General features: G+C 40.4%; 1 protein-coding gene and 1 long non-coding RNA gene across 2 annotated transcripts in view; both read right to left on the reverse strand.

The window, feature by feature from the left end:
• The window catches only part of gpc4 (glypican 4), a 44,395-nt gene extending 29,090 nt beyond the window's left edge, over window positions 1-15,305 (reverse strand). The window contains exon 1 of the mRNA XM_007554721.2: window positions 14,342-15,305. Within this exon, the coding sequence (XP_007554783.1) occupies window positions 14,342-14,498 (157 nt within the window). The 5' untranslated portion in view covers window positions 14,499-15,305. The remainder of the gene's footprint in view (window positions 1-14,341) is intronic.
• A 2,099-nt stretch (window positions 15,306-17,404) lies between these two features.
• LOC107836529 (uncharacterized) lies at window positions 17,405-19,146 on the reverse strand. The gene is made up of 2 exons (XR_001662446.1): window positions 17,923-19,146; window positions 17,405-17,699 (listed from the first exon to the last, which is right to left on the reverse strand). It is a non-coding gene; the product is annotated as an uncharacterized LOC107836529 (long non-coding RNA).
• Between the last annotated feature and the right edge of the window lie 354 nt (window positions 19,147-19,500).

Here is a 19,500-nt window from a genome sequence, read left to right on the forward strand (position 1 = left end):
ATTTAAAATGTCACCTTTCACTTTGCTTTATTTTGAAATCCTAAAATTTGCCTTTACATCCACTGCCATCATAAAGTCACAACTGCCAATAAAAATACTTAACCAACAGTAGGAAAGCAAATTAAGAAATCTGAATTGTCAATATCTTAAATTTGTCAATTCTGAACTGAATAATCTCTCCAAAACACCCGAACACAGACAAATAGAGAGTAGGTCTGTCATGATAGCAAATTTTACTGGATGATAAATTGCCCCAGAAATTATTGCAATAAACGACAATATTGTTGTTTTGAGAGCATTTTCAAGTAACATATTGATATTTTACTAATAATGGAAGTTTGCCAGCTCAAAGACTGATCAATTTTATATGAAAACTAGATCCTGGAACTGAAAACACAGCAACCAAAAACAGTGAATAAAAACCACACACAACCAGAACCATGAATAAAATGAGTTATGACGTCTCTAAATCTGTATTTAAAAAAAAAAAAAAAAAATTAGAATAAAAATTACTGGAGTCATTTTGAATTAACCATGAGATTAATTGAAGAGCTGCTCGTTGAGACAGGTAAGGAGTTTTGAAATGAGCGTCTGAATCTGACCAGATGTTGAGGCAGGACAGAGGCCTGGCGAAGCCCCCCCAGGCAGAATGAGGTCAGGTACCGGATCAGATTCCTGGAAGCTCAAAGCCACAAAAGAGCAACAAAGATTCTGATATACCTGTTGGGCTTTAGGAAACTGGACACCGGCGGGGGCGGTGGGAAGAGAGCCACTCATCGCCGCCTGTCAAAGGGACCTCGAAAGCCTAAACCCTACGCTACAATGGTTTAATGGGGCCTCAGTCATGGATGGCTCAGTCCGTTCCCGATGACATGCTCTCAATGTGTCAATAAATCAAAGCTACTTGCTCCCCAGAAGATTCCCATTATTCCAAAACCCTGCGCAGATTCCTGCATTCCCACACTACTTGTTTTATTGCATATAAAAAAAGAAAGAAAAAAAACTCATCTAATGATTTGCAGATTTGGAGCCATCATTGTAGAAAGTATTTGATCCTTTCATGTGTGTTTTTTTTTCCCTCTTTTTAAAGCCCCGCTCTCCGGTCGGCGCTCGGCCAGAAGGCTGTCTGCTGTTTGAAAATCAGAGTTCTGACGAGCTGCTTTTAACACATGGCATCAAACGCACTCAGCTATGCGAAGCGGCTGAAGACGCGGCTCGTTCTTTTCTCTTGGACAAAAAAAAAAAAAGAAAAGAAAAAGGCTGAGGTTTTGATCTCCAACCCTGTAATTTATAAGAAAAGGAGTCCAAGAACGAGCACCGCAGAGCGGGGCTGCGTAAATATTAGGAAACCTATTAGGCTAACTGCGTTGTGGATATGCGAGCTGAGCAAGAGCCTCGTCGTCAGTGGGAGTCTTGATGGAGGCCTTGGGAGTGATTAGCGGGAGTTACGGCTCCTCTGGCCCGCACCCAGCAGCGAGGCTTCGGCCCAAACGCCCCGAGAGAGTCCCTGGCTTCGCTCCCTTCCGAGCCGCGCAGGCCTCCGACAAGCCGCACCGAACCCAAACGATGACTATGACCATCAACACCGACACGCAGCGGGCCGTGGCTGCTCCCAAGAAATTAAAAAACCCCCATTAACCTCGGTAGGGTTACACCTACACGCCCACACACGCCACTGGGGAACTATGTGGTGACATGACTTCACACTCCACTCCGGCAGGCTCAGATCAGAGCCGGTGGCTGTTTGCCACACTCCTCACAGCTGGCTGAGTGACACCACGAGCGAGATGAGCTTCACAAAAGAAACGAACCGCTGCTCAAATATCAGAGGGGATGGAAGGAAAAAAAAAAGAAGAGATGACGACGGACTGGAGAGAGCATCAGCAGAGTCGATTGTTTCAGAGGAGATCACGTATCGCGACATAGCGCCTCGGAGGAGTTGTCCACAAGCAGCCGCAGGGGTGAACTGATCCGAGGTTATTCTGGATGAAGTTTTCCTGACTGATATGGGTTTCAGTTTTGCTTTGAGGTCTGATCTGCTGATGTAAAGACAATCTCCTCCAGCTACTAAAACCAATAAAATATAGCAGCATTTTTTCCGATAAGAGTTTGTCGTTCTGAATCCCTCAGAAGTTGAAGGATAAGGCTATTCTCAGTTTTAGAAAAAGTCTGATCAGTGCTGCCACTCCCACACCTGTTGCTTCATATTGCCTAGCAATTTTATGGCAAGACTTTGAACTTGTCGACCAGATTTCAAGCTTTAAATCTCAATAAACCTCTCGAGACCAAACGTGAGTGCAGAGGAAACAAACATGGCCGACCGAGAAGAAGCGATGTTGATAGTTTGTGGACTTTGTCTAAGAGAAAAACAATAGAGACGTCTACAATATATATTCACCGAACTTTCTGATGCACCATAGAAGTTGTTTGGTCGTCAGTGTTTCCGTTGCCTCCCTTTCTGATTGGCTACATGTCACATTCAACAGGCTGCGTTCTCGTTTGTCCGCGGGCGCCACCACACATCACAACATTAGATCGAAACGATCCAACATGGCTGAATATCCCTGATTTTAGATCAGCGATCCCGACGACCTTCATAACAGACCCCATCGCTCTGAACACACCACACACAAATAACTCAATATTATCTCAATGGTCATTTCAATAATCACATTGTCAGAAAGGGAACATTGGAAAAAAAACCCTGAACAGAGGTTATTCAAGTCCATGTATTTAAGCTGCTAATGTATATTCTGTAAGAATATATTAGCTTTAGAAGCTGTGTGAATTTCTGTTCAATCAAAGCAACTAGATAATGCTTTGGAAATTTTGAAAAGGTTGTATTTCCATTCAGGAATCTCATACTGACCCATGCCAATTCTAAGTCAAGTGTTTTTTAAAGTTTCTAAATGAAATAGTGGGGAAAAATATACACTTGGTACAAATCATAATTATAGGGAGTTTGGTGTTCCAGGCGATGTTTATCTTGGAAGAACATCCTCTGCATATTCACATCAGCACATATTCTGAACCAGGAAAACCAAAAGAAAGCCCAGCAAAAGCAGTGGAGATTACAGAGAGGTGCGCTAGAAGAAGCCAAGAAAGGAAGAACCTGCAAGGAACAATGGAAAGGAGCAAAAAAAAAATAATAAAAAAAATCATCACCCAGGAATGAAGACAGGAAAAGAAGGGAAGAGAACAAAACCTCCCGCAGGAGCAGCTAGAGAGGGAACAGCAGGACAAGAGCATGAACCAACATGCTAGTCGGGACAGATGGGAAGAGAAATGGCCAACTTTTAACAGCCTGCAAACAGGATGTATTAACAGGGAACTTCACTGGTGGATGTGGCAGGGGGGAGCGGAGGGGATCGCTCAGCTCAAAATACGGAAAACCACAAAGCCAGATCAGGATTTCTCGCAGTTTGCTGTGGCCACCAAAAGGATGGAGTCGAGTTTAACTGTGGTCATGAATGCTAAAAATACTCTGACGTGGGTCCTGTTGGGGGAGGAAACCTTTATTGAATCAAGGTGAGGCAGCCATATGTTTGTAAAAATGCATGTATGCATCCAGCCAGATCAAAATATTCCTTGTGGACCAACCCTTCCCCTGGAAAAATCACTTTGACCCAGAGGAAAAAAAAGCATTCCCGTCAGTCAAATCCTCTCTCGACTCTTCCAGCGCTCTCTTTGTTGCCCTGTGTTCCCAGCTCCGGGACTCCTGTGTGCAGGTCTTGGTGGTCCGGTGTGGAATGTGTTGAGGAGGGGAGGGAAGGCGAACCAGAGGAGGGGGGGGGGGTTGCTCAATTGTTCCCACACAGAGCATCCACCCCCTACTGATCTGTCGCTCACTTGTCCTTTTTCGTTGGGGGGACTGAAGGCACAGACCGAAGCAAAGGATGTGAAGTGATGGAATAACGGACACTCAGCCAACACACACACACACAGCTACTGAGCTGATGCTACACTCAGAGCATACTAAATGAGCGAACCAGAGGAACTTAACATTCCCCTGTTGCTGAGGACTCTTCCTAAAGACAAAACAAGTTCTTGGATGTCAAAACTATTTCCAGAGAGTTAATTTCACCAACATTCCTGTAGCTTTGGCCGTGCTCGGTCTTGTGTCGGGAAGGCTGGGGTATGCTGGTTTGTTTTGGGACGGTGATGAAACAGCTGTTGCCAGCCATGCAGAAGAAGATGCCACAGCAGCTCTCAAGGTGGCCATGCTGTGATGGCACAACTCTGATAAGAAACTGCCACGTTTCCACCCCGTTTCCCCTTCTATCACCCCATCTGGACACTACAGGGCTTTTCCGGAGACAAGTCTGTGAATGTGAACCACAGTTGCGTGTTTCCACCGGAAGAATGAGATTCCCTAACGCCAAATCCAGTCGGGCACTGTGGGATACCAGGTTCATCCGCACAAACCGCGACACCGCCCGTGGCGTCATCCCATGAGTAGGAGTTTGAGTTTGTCTGTGGGTTGCTGGCTCGATTCCCAATGGGAACAGGCGCTAGCACTCAACAAAACACCAACATTCAGAGGCAAATTAACTAAAACCTGTTCCAGAACAAGAGCCTACGCACGCAGGAGCTACATTTACAGGTTTTAATGAAATCTGATTTTGTTCATACTGCTGAATGATGTGACTGTAATTGGACTTAGGTGTGAACGGTTCACTGCCCCAAGGCAGCAACCAGCAGAAGAACGTTGACGTCACAGCAACGCACCGTTTAAAGAAGTAATAACGGATGCTGCCATCTTTGGATCAGTTTTAAAGTTTATTCAGCAATGAGAGCCGACAGGATTGTCACAAGATCCTAACATGAATGAAGCCAGTGAAAAGAAAGTACAACTAATAGCAACAGTATTTTGTGGTGCACTGACACCAACTTCTGGATGTGTGGGAGGAGCTTAGAGTTGTGGGATCGTGATGTGATGCAGAACAGAAAAGCACTGAAGCAGGAATGTTTACGTCAGATCTGGCTTCTTCTGGACGCGATTCAAATCAGATTTTTGGAGGGTTTGATAAGATTGGAATTGGGATATTCAAACTGCTGTGAAAAAGTCGGATGTGCGTTGCATGCGAGAACATTTTTAATATCTTGATTTGGATCACATTCACCTGCTGGGTGAAGGCAGTCGGCTAGGTTCCCCGGTCTTCACAGGCCCCAACATAACGAAGCCTAAACTCAACTACAGATCACCAAACTCGATAGGCAGACGTCAACAACAGGAACGATCAAACCATCAATGCTTTTAGCCGACTAGAAGATGAAGTGTGGTACAAATACTGTATTTTGTTTCATTATCATTAAACCAAATGCACAAAAGCAGAAGTGTGAACTAAAAGCAGATGTTTAAACGTAAGCTATGCTAACAAACACAAACTCAATAACATAATCTAAAGCCGCCTCAGAAAATGTGCAGCAGAGCTGAGTTGGTTCCTGGCACAGCGCTGCAAGGACTCAGCTCATCACTCAGGAATGTTATCAGAGCTTATTGCTCATGCTTTGGCTTTTGCTGCTTTTTTATTGTCCAGCCGTGCAAACATTTTTTCTGTAAACAAATCATTGATATTAATGTTTGTGTAGCTCATTCCACTGTGGAAAAGGCTCTGTTTTGATAGTGAGAACTTTTTATTACACATGCATGAACAAACACTTGAACCACAGCACTGCTCTAAGAGGCTCAGAGACTTGATGCACACATAAGCTACATTTAACATGCAGTGAGTAATTTCCCAACTTCACAGTGAGTCAGACTTGTAGGTGCGAGTTTAACTCCACTGAAATAGCGATTCTGAAGTCCTTCGACTAAATGTAAAACAACCTCATACAAACCAAGCAAAGGTTAGACAGTTTCTATGTTCCAGTTATGATTTCCCGAAAGCTTCAAATGGTAAACTCAGGTTCTGCTGGAGCAAGAAGTTAGCTTGCTGAGCAACATGTGCGTCCTATAAGCTTTGAGGCATCGTTTTGGAAAACTTAGGATCCTAATTTTTATTTCTACAAACAAAGCAAAAGTTTCAAGAATCAAGCAAAAATAATTATGTCTTGGTTTAATGTGGTTTTCGTGACTGTTCTAATCCAAGGCGATTCCAATGCCAAAAAAACACTGACAAATGTTTCTGTGTTTTCACAAATGGAATAAAGGTTTCATAACCCTTTTTTAAGAATCTCTGTTTAATGTGAATTTAATTCAATGAGCAGCATCACTGGCAGGATCCAAAGTGATGCGACGTGGGGCTTTGTTGGCTAAATTCAAGTACTACCCTCCTTACTTTAAAATAATGACATTAAACACAGACATAAGGTAATAAACCTGAAACATCCAAGTTTCAAATCCAACGCTTATTGTCGCATCTTAAATTTGCTTCACTAGAAACTATTTACAAAATGTGTTTGAATATGAAAATGTTGCCAACAATAATAATTGCAACTAAAGAAATAAAGTCACACATACAAATTATTTCAATACAAATGAGGACCTTTTAGAGACGCGACAGAGAAAAGTTTGAAAATGGGGAAAAACCAGTGTTTACAGTCGGCTCTCCTGAACCAGAGCCAACCTACCTCTGCTTCAGTAAATAAACACTTGAAGTGCGGCTGTTGGATACTAGGAAATTGAACTGGGATCACTTCCAACACTCTGACCTTTGGCATCTTTACAGCCATCAAAGTGTGCTGGGTGTAGACATTTACTACAGTCAGACTCCATGCAACAGGATACATGTCTTATTAGGATCTATTGTGGTTATTCTATAAATGAAAACAACAAATACTATGTTCCAAATCGTACTTTAAGGTATTAACAATGTGTACATTGATATTGCAGTGATGCATTGTGCAGCCCTTCCTTGGACCTCTGTGTTGCTAAAAACTGTAGATTTGCTAGAAAACTTTTAGCTCTGGTGAATTCCCTTAAGCAGAGGCTTTCGGCACTTGGCTTCAAAACAAAAGCCACATTTATATTTATGTGCACAATTACCACCTTGTCAATTTTTCTGTCCGTTTAATTCTTGCCTGGTTGTGGTAAAACTGGTCCCCATCTCCAGTAGGACAACGGACGAGTGGGTTGAGTGGACACCGGACAGGCCCCCAATCAAAAGTTTGTGCATGTGTAGTTATAAGTACCCCAGCTCCAACACACTTGAATCAAATGAATAGTTAATGACCAGGATTGTGGAGAACTTACTGATAAGCCAAGGAGGGGGTTCACTTTTTTAGACAATTTAATTATTCAAAAATAAGGAAAGAACAATCACTAACTTGCTAATTGCTTATATTAATTACAGTGTGTGATGTGTGATGTTGGAGGGGGTACAAAAATGTCCCCAACACTAGTAGCGTAGCATTGTAGATACACAAGCGACCTGAGAAGCCAGGCCACCTGCTGGTTGGCATAGCAGCTGTTTTAGAGGCAACATTACTAAATGTACGATTTTAAAGGACACAGATGGACTGTAAGGGGATTATTGACTACTGGGTTGGGACTTCATGGCAAGAAAAAAAGCTATAACGTGTTTATCTAAACAGCTTTGTCGTAGCAGTGTGTGAAAAAATACCTAACTTACTTTCCTTTTAATGAGAGCTATCGGTAAATATGACAAGTTTAAGACAATACAAGACAACACAATAAAAATGCAAGATCTTGACTACAGCATAAGTTTCTACTGCTGGTGTAGTGAATCCAAAAAGGCTGACATTTTTCTCATGAAGAATCAGAAAACATCTTCAAGCTTTAGACTTGACCTCAACAGAGGAAGTTGAACACTTGGCTAGTGGATAATCTGTTAATTATTACAGGAATGAGAAACCTAGGCACCTGTTTTGAGCAGAGCCACTCATCCTCTGATCTTTGGACTAAAAAGAAAAATGCCTGCAGACCTTGCACCCTCACCCCCACCACCCTTATCTAATCTGCTGAATGTCCCAGCAATAGCCAGCCTGTTATTTCTCCAAATGGTTACACTTCTGAGAAAGCTGCCTCCTCGCCATTAGCTTAGTGGGAAAGATTCCTCACAATGTGGGACTGAAGACGACAAGCTCTCGATCCGGCCGAGAGGCTGTGGTCACAAACACTTAAAGTTTAGGTACAATGCACAGATCAAGAGATTTTATTTCATAAAGAAAAAACAGTGCATTGAAGAATGCAGCTAAGCAGTGAGTGCACTCACAAGTTCCCTCAAGAATTTCAAAAGTTATGGTTTCAAGCCTGATATCATCATACTGTTCCTGTGGTTTAGAAACCTTCAAATGAGATGCAAGAGAAAGAGTCAGAATAATGGGTGGAGGAACAACCAGATCTTGTGACATAATATAAACTCCATGATGTTGTTCGTCAAAATGAAGTCTTTCCAGGAAGAAGCTATTCAGGAGCCGGGACCGTGTGGCTTCATGTGATGACGTCACTTCAAGCTACTGTTATTACTTTGGAGTTAAAGATAAGTGTTTTTGACTTGGCATGTTGTTGTATCCATGTTTGAGACTCTTATTTTTAAGCACAAAGGCAAACGGTTGCCCCACGGTGTTCAAAGATTCGGCTAATAAAGCAGCAATGGGGCATTTTTTGACTCAATATTGTTAATGTTGTTTAGCCATTACCGACTGGAACCAATTCTAACAACAAGACTTTTCATGTTGATGCGATTATACAGATTTCTCTCTTTATTAAGAGGAAATGTGGATGTAAAAAGATATGGTATGAAACTGAGTGAGAGGCGAAAGGAAGGAAAAGTCTGAAGGTTTTCATTTCTCTAAAAGGCTGTGTTGGAGAGTGAAAGGAAAACCTAAATATTTCATATTTAATAGCCAGTTAAACTGTCTGCATACGCTGCCTATAGACCTATAAAGTACAGAAAGCCAAATATAATTCTATGTGACTTAAATAAATTGCAGCCAACAAAGGGTGCATTCACACCAGGCCTGCTTAGTCCGCTTTTATCAAAATCTGGTTTGTTTGTCTAGAAGGTCCGGTTCATTTACGGAGGTGTGAATGAGAAATCAAACCCTGATCAGGACCAGAAAAGCAAACTGTGGAGCACCAACCTTTGTCTGGGTTTTGTTGAAGTGAACTCTGGTGCCGTTCAAATGCCAAGTGAACTGGAGAGCGCCGTAAGCAGGAAGCTAACCACAGCGCAGGGTATCATGGGTAAATACAACCAAAACAAACGTGTGACTACAGCACTAGCGGGAGAAATGGCTCAAAGTTTTACCAAACACAAAGCAGAAATCCTACAAAGGCTAAAATCTCACACCACTTTGTTTCCGTTTACATTTCGTGAAAAAGAAAGTTGCGCTCGACGTCGTCTTTAGACATTTTTATCTCATTTATCTCAGTTGTTCTTGGTCCAGCGCCACAACAGGCAAGGAGGGAAAAAATGGTTTTTCAAAGGTTTTAGTTTGTTTGATATAGAAAAAGTACAGGAACACAGCCTGAAAACTTTTGCAAAAGTACAAGTGAAAAAGAACAAATGGCAATGATGATAAAACTAACTGTAATAATCAAACTCATAACAGATGAAGAGATAATCATTGCTCTTATGATTTAAAACCAATTTGATAATTTGTCCCAAGTTTACACTGTGTTGCCGTGACGATGCTGCGTTTTAGTCAAGGTTTTCACACGGTGAGAGTCTTACACCAGCTTATTTCTAATCTACAAGCTAATAAATTAATTCTGAGGATCTTCGCCACTCAGCCAGCGAGAGCCTTTCGTAATTTAAAGAACCAAATACAACAGTTGCACACATTATTAGCTGAAAGTCAGGCAGCAGAAACCACCATTTACATTTTCCATGATTGCCAACATTATTTATTCACTCTGTTGGGGAAATTTACTTCCCAATTTATGCAAAATATTCCACCACAAGCCACAAATAAATCATCCTCAGACAGACAAAAAAGAAAAGTTGGAAGCCAAGTCTGGAACCGGTTCCATGAGAAGCGGTTCAGCTGATACCATGGGATAACGGAGGAATTTACCAAGAAAGCCTGCTGTTCCTCCGTATCACTTCATTCTGTCTAAACGCGAGCAGTCTGGGTTTCCACTGCAGCTTCACTGCCTAAAAAACATTTCACCGACTCGTGTCTGGTTTCAGATAAACTGCTGGGCAATTTTGACGGCAACACACATTAATTTTTATCTGTTGGCTGCCAACAACAACTGGAGATGTTTGCGGTTCAAAATGCGATCTCTGAATGTCCGTCTCCACCGAGAACTCGTGTCCCACACGCTGGATTTATGATGTTTGCACCAAAGTAAGGGTAAGTCCAAATCTACTTGCATTAAAACCAAGACGGGCGAGTGAATCCTTCCTCAATGCGTTGTTGTCACGCAAGTCTACCGAGCCGAACGGAAAGGAAAATTAATTCAGGATGAGCATTTTGACAACTCCACCAAGTTAAAATTATTGCTTAATTATCAAGTTCAACCAGACATTTTGAGGGAGTATCTGGAGACTCTTAACAGTCTTTTCCCCCCAATGAATCATTTACTATAATGTCTATCAAGGAGAAACATCCAACCCTGGCTGAATAGTGTCTTCCATTATTCAAGCGTTCATAACCCTTCAACACATTTTGTTTTGTTAGAACCGCAACCTTCAGTGAATTTTATTGGGATTCAGCAAGAAAGACCACAAAAAGTTGTGAAGAGAAAGAAAAATAATCCATGGTTTTCCACACTTCTTGTGAACACAGATCTGAAGTTCTGTTTCCCACTGACAGCATTTTGTAGAAGCATTTTATTGAGATATGTCTCTAGCAGCTTCGCACACCTAGAAAAGAAGAAACAAAAATAGAAGAAGAAACATTCTTCTTCTTGTTCCGCCCCACAAAATGTAAAGCTGTATTTTGTGGTAGTATTGTGATAACCATAAAAGTGGCAATAAGGATGATTTATGTCATTTTTAGGCAACTTTAGGTCACCAGTCACATTAACACAAAGTAGCTGCATTTAATAATATTGATGCTCTCATGTAACAAACAGAAAATAATAAAATTACCAATCCAGACAATATGGACAGTTTCAAGGTGCTTAAACACAATTATTTGGAATTTATCATGACAATATTAGAAACAATTTCTTATTTTGATAAGAAATTCATCACGATAAATGATAAATTATATGGTAAAAGTCTGTTCCTAGTTTATCATTATAAAAAAAATGCTATTACAAGAATTTTTACTTATTGTCTCGATAAATTTCAGTTACTGATGTTACAAAAAACTGAACGAAATGTTATTTTTGCTGTATTCTTCACCGTTTGCTCCATGAAAGCATCAGTAAATCTCAGTAAATTCAAAAACACAACTAAACGCAGTCGCCGTTTGCTGCTTAGCGATATAAATGACACCTGGAGTGGAAATGTTTTTTAAGAACAGTATTTGTGTTTAAGCAGCTGTGAATGTTGTGCCAGGAAATGCAAGCCATACAGTTACCACAAAAGTAAATAGCAGTTTTACCTTTTTTTTTTAACGTATTCTCAACAGTACCACAAAATATTGCTATAAAACACTAAGTACATATTGTTCACTTAGTTCTGTACATACTGTGCATTCATCGTGATGCACAGTATTTGTTTTCCACCACACAGACTTGAACTAGTTAATCAGAGGACCTTCATTGTTTTCTTTGAACATGCCGTTCTTCGACAAAAGGTGCAAAAGGTAAAACAAATTCCTCCATGAGAGGGGCGTGGTTGTAATATTTTAAAAACTGTAAATTACAAGTGTCCCAATCTGATCTTGATGTCGGTCCAATATCAACCAAAAAAAGCAAGAATTTGATTATACCAGACTGCATCTAAAATCTCAAATGGAAGCAGTCCGGCCCAGGATTCCACTCCAGCATTTCTATCCAGCAGCACTTGTATCCCACATGCACTTTAATAATATATGATAAACGACCAAGTCAGTTGTTTTCCAACTACTGTTATCTATAACTTTTATCAAGTGTTTTCTAACTTTCCACACTACAAATAAGTAATAAAAGTATGCATTGTTTCCATCAATAATGCATCAGGTCAACATCGGTATCGGCCAATACTCAAAGCCGTGATATCAGTATTGTATCGGAATGGGAAAAGTTGCATCGGGACACCTCCGCCGTAAAGGGAATGAATACTTTTACAAGGCAGTGTACATCTGAAAAGCTCATTTTGTCTCAATGCCATCACACACATGGTTCTTCTACTAAGGGTATTTGGCATGTGCAAATTTGCTGAAGTGCTTTCTGTGAGAAACAACCAGAAAAACAACAACCAAGGAACAAAAAGGACCTACATATTTGCAATAAGATGACAAAATAGGCTGTTTTATGCTTAAAATTACAACAAAAAGAGCTTTGAGTATGACAGAGAAAGAAATTTAACCTAAGTTTTGATATTGTGCACATCAAAACTTGATCAGAGATACGCCACGACAAAAAATATCAGTGATTGTAAAAATCACAGCAGAGCACAATGCTGGAGCCACTTCACGGCTGCCAACAACACAGTAATCATTTAACTACTGTTAAAATTAAAAGGTGATGGAGAAAGGTGGGGGAGGGTTTCAGTACGTAGGGCACAGAGGAATTTCAAGCCTCCTCCCCTCCTAACCCTGCTTCCCCTCAAAGCCGTCACTGTAACAGCCCCCACTACCCAAGTTTCCATTACTTGGCTGCATCCCATGATTGGCTTCATTGATTTGCCCTCCTGCCCCCGTCTAACTCCCAACACATCAGGCCCCCTTCGCCGGTTGCCCTTCATCCAGTCATGTGCTTTCGTCTGGTCCACGTTCGGCTCAAACGGAGCCAGCCTCAACCGCAAAACGAGGACTAGCCGAGTCAGAGGAGAGAAATCCACAAGCCTTGTTCGCGAGGAATGTTTACTAAATCACCACAGGCTGCCTGCACTTCACAGCTGCAGGAGCCTCCGCCGAGGAAGCCTGGAAATAAACACAGGCCTGGCCTCGTTCAGCAGGGAGTCGGGCTTTTGTGTCGATTATACCCCCTTATATTGTTATGAATTAGTTGCAAGTATTTCCTACATGGAAAACAATGTTTAGCCAGGGGAGAGGTGAGTTGTCGCCACTGCAACACCTACAGTACAACAGGAGATCTTAGAGATATACAGCTGGTGGATAAATTCAGTCTATTTTATGTGTGATCAGTCCTGGAACTGAAAATCTGGTCTACTTCCTACCAGAAAGAGTTTTGTGTCAGCAAACAAGAAAATGAATGCATGGTAAAAAATAAATAAATTACTTTTTTTCTTCTTTTTTTGCCAGTTTTGTGGAACATTTGAGTATAAAACATTCACCAAGTTGGGTTTTTACTTTACATATTTTATTTATAGATCCATTTGTGACTTTCAGGACAACTTGGATCATTAAAATATATAATGCTGGGTTTAGATTAATCAAGATTGAACACATAACTTTAATTTGTGATTCTGAATTCTACCAAGAAGAAATTTCAATCCTCTGCTTGACCTGTAAGTTAGCTCCAGCTAAAGAACCATGCATCCAACGTAAACGCCACGTGTGTAACTCATTAAATCACAAAAATAGCATTGAAACCACAAATGACAACTTTAACCTTTGAAGAGTGTTTTTTCTGTTCGTTAAAAAAAATTATTAAGCATAAAGATAATGGTCATCATCCAAAAACACATAAATGTAGATTGTGGAAAAAAATAAACTTGGAAACTCAACCTTTATCTCACCCTTGATAAACTGAAATTTTTTTTAAAGGATAGAAATTAAATTTCGTATTTTTCAAAATTCTGTAGGAAACACTATTCTCAAATGTTTGACTGTTTCCAAGTAAAATAGAGTTACTAAGTTTAACAAGCAAAGTTTAAGAAATGGCAATAAAAAAAAAAATAAATGCCCTGGGCCCTCCGGGAACGCAACAAAAGCAAAAGCCTGGTGAAGCCTCGTTCCGGGAAAACAAAATTAATTAATTTTTTTAACCTAAATTAAAACAATTTATCAACTGTATAACTACATATAAATACCAAAACACGTTGTCGTAAAAGTGACTGACGTGATTTTGATTCATTCTACAAAAGCTTGGCTAGCAGCTTTAATGCAACAGCTGAGTTGCTGTAGTTTTTCCAAGACCTGGACGAACTTAAAGCAGTTTTCCTTAAAAGACATATTTAACGTGTTTTTGTTAGCTAAGAAAAGGAACCGGCTAAAACAGTGACTGAATGTTTACAGGAGTCACTACAGGCAACTTTACCAAGTTAAAAACGTAAAACAAGAGCACAGGGAAATCTTTACAATGAAGCCCCCCGGGCAGCTCCCCTCCCCGCCTGTGGGCTTAAAAGCAGAGCTGGAGAGTAAAACTCACCGTTGACCACTTTGTTGGGGGCATCGTTCATGTTGAAGCCTTTGGAGGTGAAAGCCTCCCGAACTTCGTTACAGTTTTTCAACTTTGGTTCCGAGGTTCCCGACACGGTCAACACAGCCAGCGTGCAGACTACACACAGCACCGACAGCGTCTTCATTTTAAGGTTAAAAAATATATAAATGTTTTTTTAAAAATAAAAGCCGTAAAAATTAAAACTCAAAATAGGTAGACAGCCTCCCAGGTGTCTTGTGTGTTTGTTAGTTAAGGCAAAGTTTTTGCGTCTCTCAGGCTGAGTTTCCTCATGGAGATTTCTTCAGCTCAACAGAAACTTCATTCACAGCAGCTCCGAGGCCAGCTCTGCAGCAACAATTTGGGAGCCAGAAAAGAAAAGAGAAAAAAGAAAAAACGCCGGGAAAAAAAGCCTAAACCCTGTTAAAACGTCGCACGTTTAAAAGCAACAGGTATTAGTTAAGTATCAAGTTCCAGACTCGACAGGGGGGGGGAAACTTATGTGCGAAAACAGCGAGCAGAAAAAAAAAACTTTCTCTCCAACTTGAGGCAACAATCACAGTTTCACACAAACTGCTTCACGGCTTCGACGAACGGATAAACCACGGGAGGACAGCAGACCGCAGAAAGTTGCCGGAGGAGAGCTGGGTTTCTTCTGCCTTCCCTTTTTCTTCGTCTTCTTTTCTTGCTTTCTTTCCCAAATTTAAAGACGCCGTGGTTTCTGCGGCACAGGACGCTGGGCTGTTTGCGACTCGTACTGGGATCCAGATGCGAGTAAAAAAAAAAAAGCCCCGGTGGACGGCCAGGAGTGAGAGCGAGTTCCGGGGACAAAGAGCCGGAGAGCGGGAACACCGGGGCTGGAGTACGGAGCAGGGATTCTCCCGGCTGGCCTCGGTCCGCCTGCTTTCTGTCTAGACAAGAAGAAGAATCGCCGGTGCTGAAAACCAGGACTGGAGCTGAGGGTGGAGCCACGGACTCCGCTCATTGTCGAACAAAACTGACAAAATGAAAAGCGAAGAAAAAAAATCTCAATGTCCACACCTGGAAAGCACTATATCATATAAATATCTATCAAACGTACAATATAACCATGAAAACTGGTGAAAAATAAATGAATAAATCACCATTGCAAAATTAGGAGTCACATGAGTTTCAGTGCTGTTGTATTTCTTTACATTACCAACACAAACATACCAGAACAGACCAATATAACAGCAATGGAAGAGAAATTATACAGTTTCAGTTTTTTATTTTTCATAAAATCTAAAATGTGACATGCATTTGTCTCTAGGCCTGTTGCAATAAGAAATAAATCAATAAATCAATGAAAACAAACTGAATAATTTCCATTTGCATGATTTATTGTTTTTCATTCTTTTTCTCTCTACCAAAAACTGGACGACAAAAGTCTTCAGACCAATGCTTTGGTCTCATCTAAATGTTTTTCAAGGACAATTTGGTTTACACAGACTTCATTGTTCACTTTATTTGTTGTTTATGTTGTTTTGTTGATTTCTGTTGAATATTAAAAATGTCTTCCACTTCCAGTGTTAAATGTCCATTAAAATTTAAAGTTTATTGACCTTTGATAATGTCTTCTTGCATTATTATACCATTACCATTATATTACCTTAAAATAGCCTCAAAACAACAATATTATCATTTATCGTGATAACCTCTGGGACAATCTATTGTCCACCAAAATTTGTCATTGTGACAGGCCTAGTTTTATCCAGCCCTCTTTACTCTGATGTCCTTAAATAAAGTCCAGTGTGATCAAATAACATTCCTAAATCTGTGTAATTTAATCTCAGCTGTTGTTTGTTAGAGAACATTAGAGAACAGACAGCATCATGAAAACAAAGGAACACAACAGTTGGGTCAGAGACAAATATTTATGGAGAAGTTTAATGAACAGGTAATGCATAAAACAATATTACATTTCACCGTCACGTAAGGTCAAAGCAAAACTGAACTTTGCCTTTTTCCACAAACACCGCACATTGTTATTCTCACTGTAAAACACAGAGGGAGTAGCATCATGCTAAGGGGATGCTTTTCTTTAGCCGGACACAGAGAAGCTAGTTAGAGACAATGCTAGAAGAAAATCTATTAGAGGCTGTAAAAGACTTTCAACACTATACATATACAGCCAGAAATACAGTAGAATAGCTTAGGGAAAAGCAGAGTCATATTTTAGAATGGCCTAATCAAAGTCAAGACTTAAATCCAACCAAGAATCTGGGTCAAGATTTCAGAATTGTTGTTCACGGACACACTCTCCCAAAAATCTGATTATTTTCCAAAGAACAAACAAATATGTAAATCTCTAGACCAGCGGTGGGCAATCCTGATCCTCGAGGGCAAGTGTCCTGCAACTCTTAGATGTCTCCCTGGTCCAACACACTAGAATCCAAAAGCTGAGTCACCTCCTAAGTGCAGTCAAGTTCTCCAGAGTCCTACTAATGACCTCATTATTTGTCTCAGGTGTGTTGAAGTTGAAAAGCATCTAAAAGTTGCAGGAGAAAAGTTGCCCTCGAGACCTGGAGTTGCCCACCCCTGCTCTGGACGATGAAAGCTGGCAGAGAAAACTTAATTGCAGACAAATGAGGTTTGTACAGTACGGCACTTACTCAGAAGTAATCAATACAAAACGCTGATTTCTTCTGATTTTCCTTTCTAAAGTGAGTGAGAGCTCTGCATCATCTCCCGACCACCAAAAATCTGAATGAAACACATTGAGGTTTGTCATTGTAATGTGGCAAAACTGTCAAAACGTCCAGGGCTGCATTAGCAAGGCGCTAATGCACCGGACACAGCTCAAATCCTGACATATGTTTTCGTGACTGTGGGGTAAAAAAAAAAATACAGGCCTGTTTCTAACACAAACAGAGAAGCTTGTGTGCCGTTAGCAGTGAGGGAGATGTGTTTCTGCCATGCAGCGACCCGTTATGTAACCTGTCACCGTTTTCAGAAAACGTACATGTGTCTGACGCTGCTCTCTGACTGTGACCTTTGCCCTACCTTTGGCACTGATATTTATTTATTTTTTATATAGGGCCAAGTGTTATTTATAAAATGAAAAGAATGAATTGCTGGCATAAGAAAGTATCACAACCTACTATTCAAAACCTTATGAATAATATCTTTTTTGATGAGACACTGAGAATACCAAGGTATCATCTGCATAAAGTATGAAAATAGGGAAAAATGTTAAATTAGTGCTAAAAGTAGACCTTTGTCCTACTTTTAGCACAAAATCTTTTTCACATAATGCTAAGTTTTAGTTAGCATCCATTCTTTATATACCAGTAAAGAATGGATCACTACTGTGTGAAGGAACCACAATCTACAATTCAATGTTTTATGAGTTCTCATCAAAAAAAGATGTTAGTAACTTAGAACACCAAGGTGTCGTCTCCATAAAGTCTAATAACAGCAAAAAATGCTAAATCAGTACTAAAAGTAGACCTTTGCCCTAATTTTAGAACTGATTATTTTTTTCCAGATAGTGTGAAGTTTTATTTATAAAATATGAAAAATAAATCACTGGCATATGAATAAATCACAACCTACAATTCAATGTTTTATAAGTACTAGCATTTTTTTAATGATAAACTCAGAATACCAAGGTGTCGTCCGCATAAAGTCTAATAGTAGAGAAAAATGCTAAATAGGTGCTAAAAGTAGACCTTTGCTAAAAGTAGACCTTTGCCCTAATTTATCAATGATTTATTTTTATTTTTCCAGACAGTATTAAGTTTTATTCATAAAATATGAAGAATGAGTCACTGGCATATAAAGGAACCACAACCTACTATTCAAAGCTCTACCAATAATAGCACCTTTTTTTGACTGGGAACACCAAGACAGAATAAAGTCTAATAATAGGGGGGAGGAAAAATGCATCAAAGGTACAAAAATTATTGGGCACAAAGTTGATGTTTGTATTCTGTTATAGTGGGGGCGGAGGAGGGAAAGAAAAATCATAAGACGTTTCACCCCCTGTGATTTGAACATGCCTGGACTTGTGAGGTGCTTCTGTGTGTGCGTGCACATGTCCCTTTGGTTTGGTTTGGAATAAGGGGCACTTGGCAGAATGACATTCCTCCCTTTGTGTCTGCATTCCTGAGGCAGCTCCATTCATTCTGTGTGACTGCTGCCGCCACCGCCACCGCTGCCGCTGCTGTTGGGTTTGCCGAAGGAGCAGGAGGAGGATGCTGGAGCTGTGCGCATGGGAGAGCGTGGGCCCGGCCATCCTCTCAACAGGCCCACAAAGGCTAAGAAAATGGTTTAGTGCCATGGTAATTAGACATGAATGAGCTCTGAATGACACGACATGTCTCACGCTTTTCTCTCTCTTTTTTTTTTTCTTTTCTGCGGCTGAGGAATTTCCAACATCCAACTTGGTAAAAAAAAATAAAATAAAAATCCGACTGGACTGGAGAACTCTTAAGCTCCTGAATGCCAAAGTTATTTTGATTTCTATGCACTGTTTGATGACCCTTCCAACTCTTGAAGGCACAGGGGGGGTCTAAATAACGGTGTGTGTGACTGTGTAATTATTCAGAAAAACACATCTGGAAGTGGTAGCAGTGAACACCAACACACCACAGTTGACCTTTCACAAGAACTGCTTTCTTTCAAGTCCTTTTAAAAAAAGAAATTTGTAGGACTTTCAGTTTTTGCCACAGGAATCTTTTATACTGAAGGATGGATCCTAGGATCTCAGCTCACTGAATATTTTATTGTCAAAGCTGCAGTATGTAATTTTCATCTAAAAAGACAAGTTATATATATATATATATATATATATTTGTTGAAACTGTCACTATGTTGTGACAATATGGTATCAAACAGATAATCTGTGAAACAAAATCAAGCTCCTCTGCCTTCTCCCAGTGCGAAGTAGAAACAACCAATCAGAGCCAGGGGGAGGGTCTTAGTGCTGTCAATCACCCTCTTGTACACTGTGAAATAATCTGACAATGGAACTGGAACTTTTTCCATCAATATCAAGGAATTATTTAGCTAAAACAAGCTCCTATATGTTGCTGAAAAGTTACTTTTAAGTTAGTTTTGTCTTATTTCAAGGCAACTAAGATGCTTGCTCTAGAAACTAGTCAAAACAATCACTTGGTAAAGTTTTG

Source organism: Poecilia formosa, unplaced genomic scaffold (assembly GCF_000485575.1).
Source record: "Poecilia formosa unplaced genomic scaffold, Poecilia_formosa-5.1.2 Scaffold66, whole genome shotgun sequence".
NCBI classification, from domain to species: domain Eukaryota; kingdom Metazoa; phylum Chordata; class Actinopteri; order Cyprinodontiformes; family Poeciliidae; genus Poecilia; species Poecilia formosa.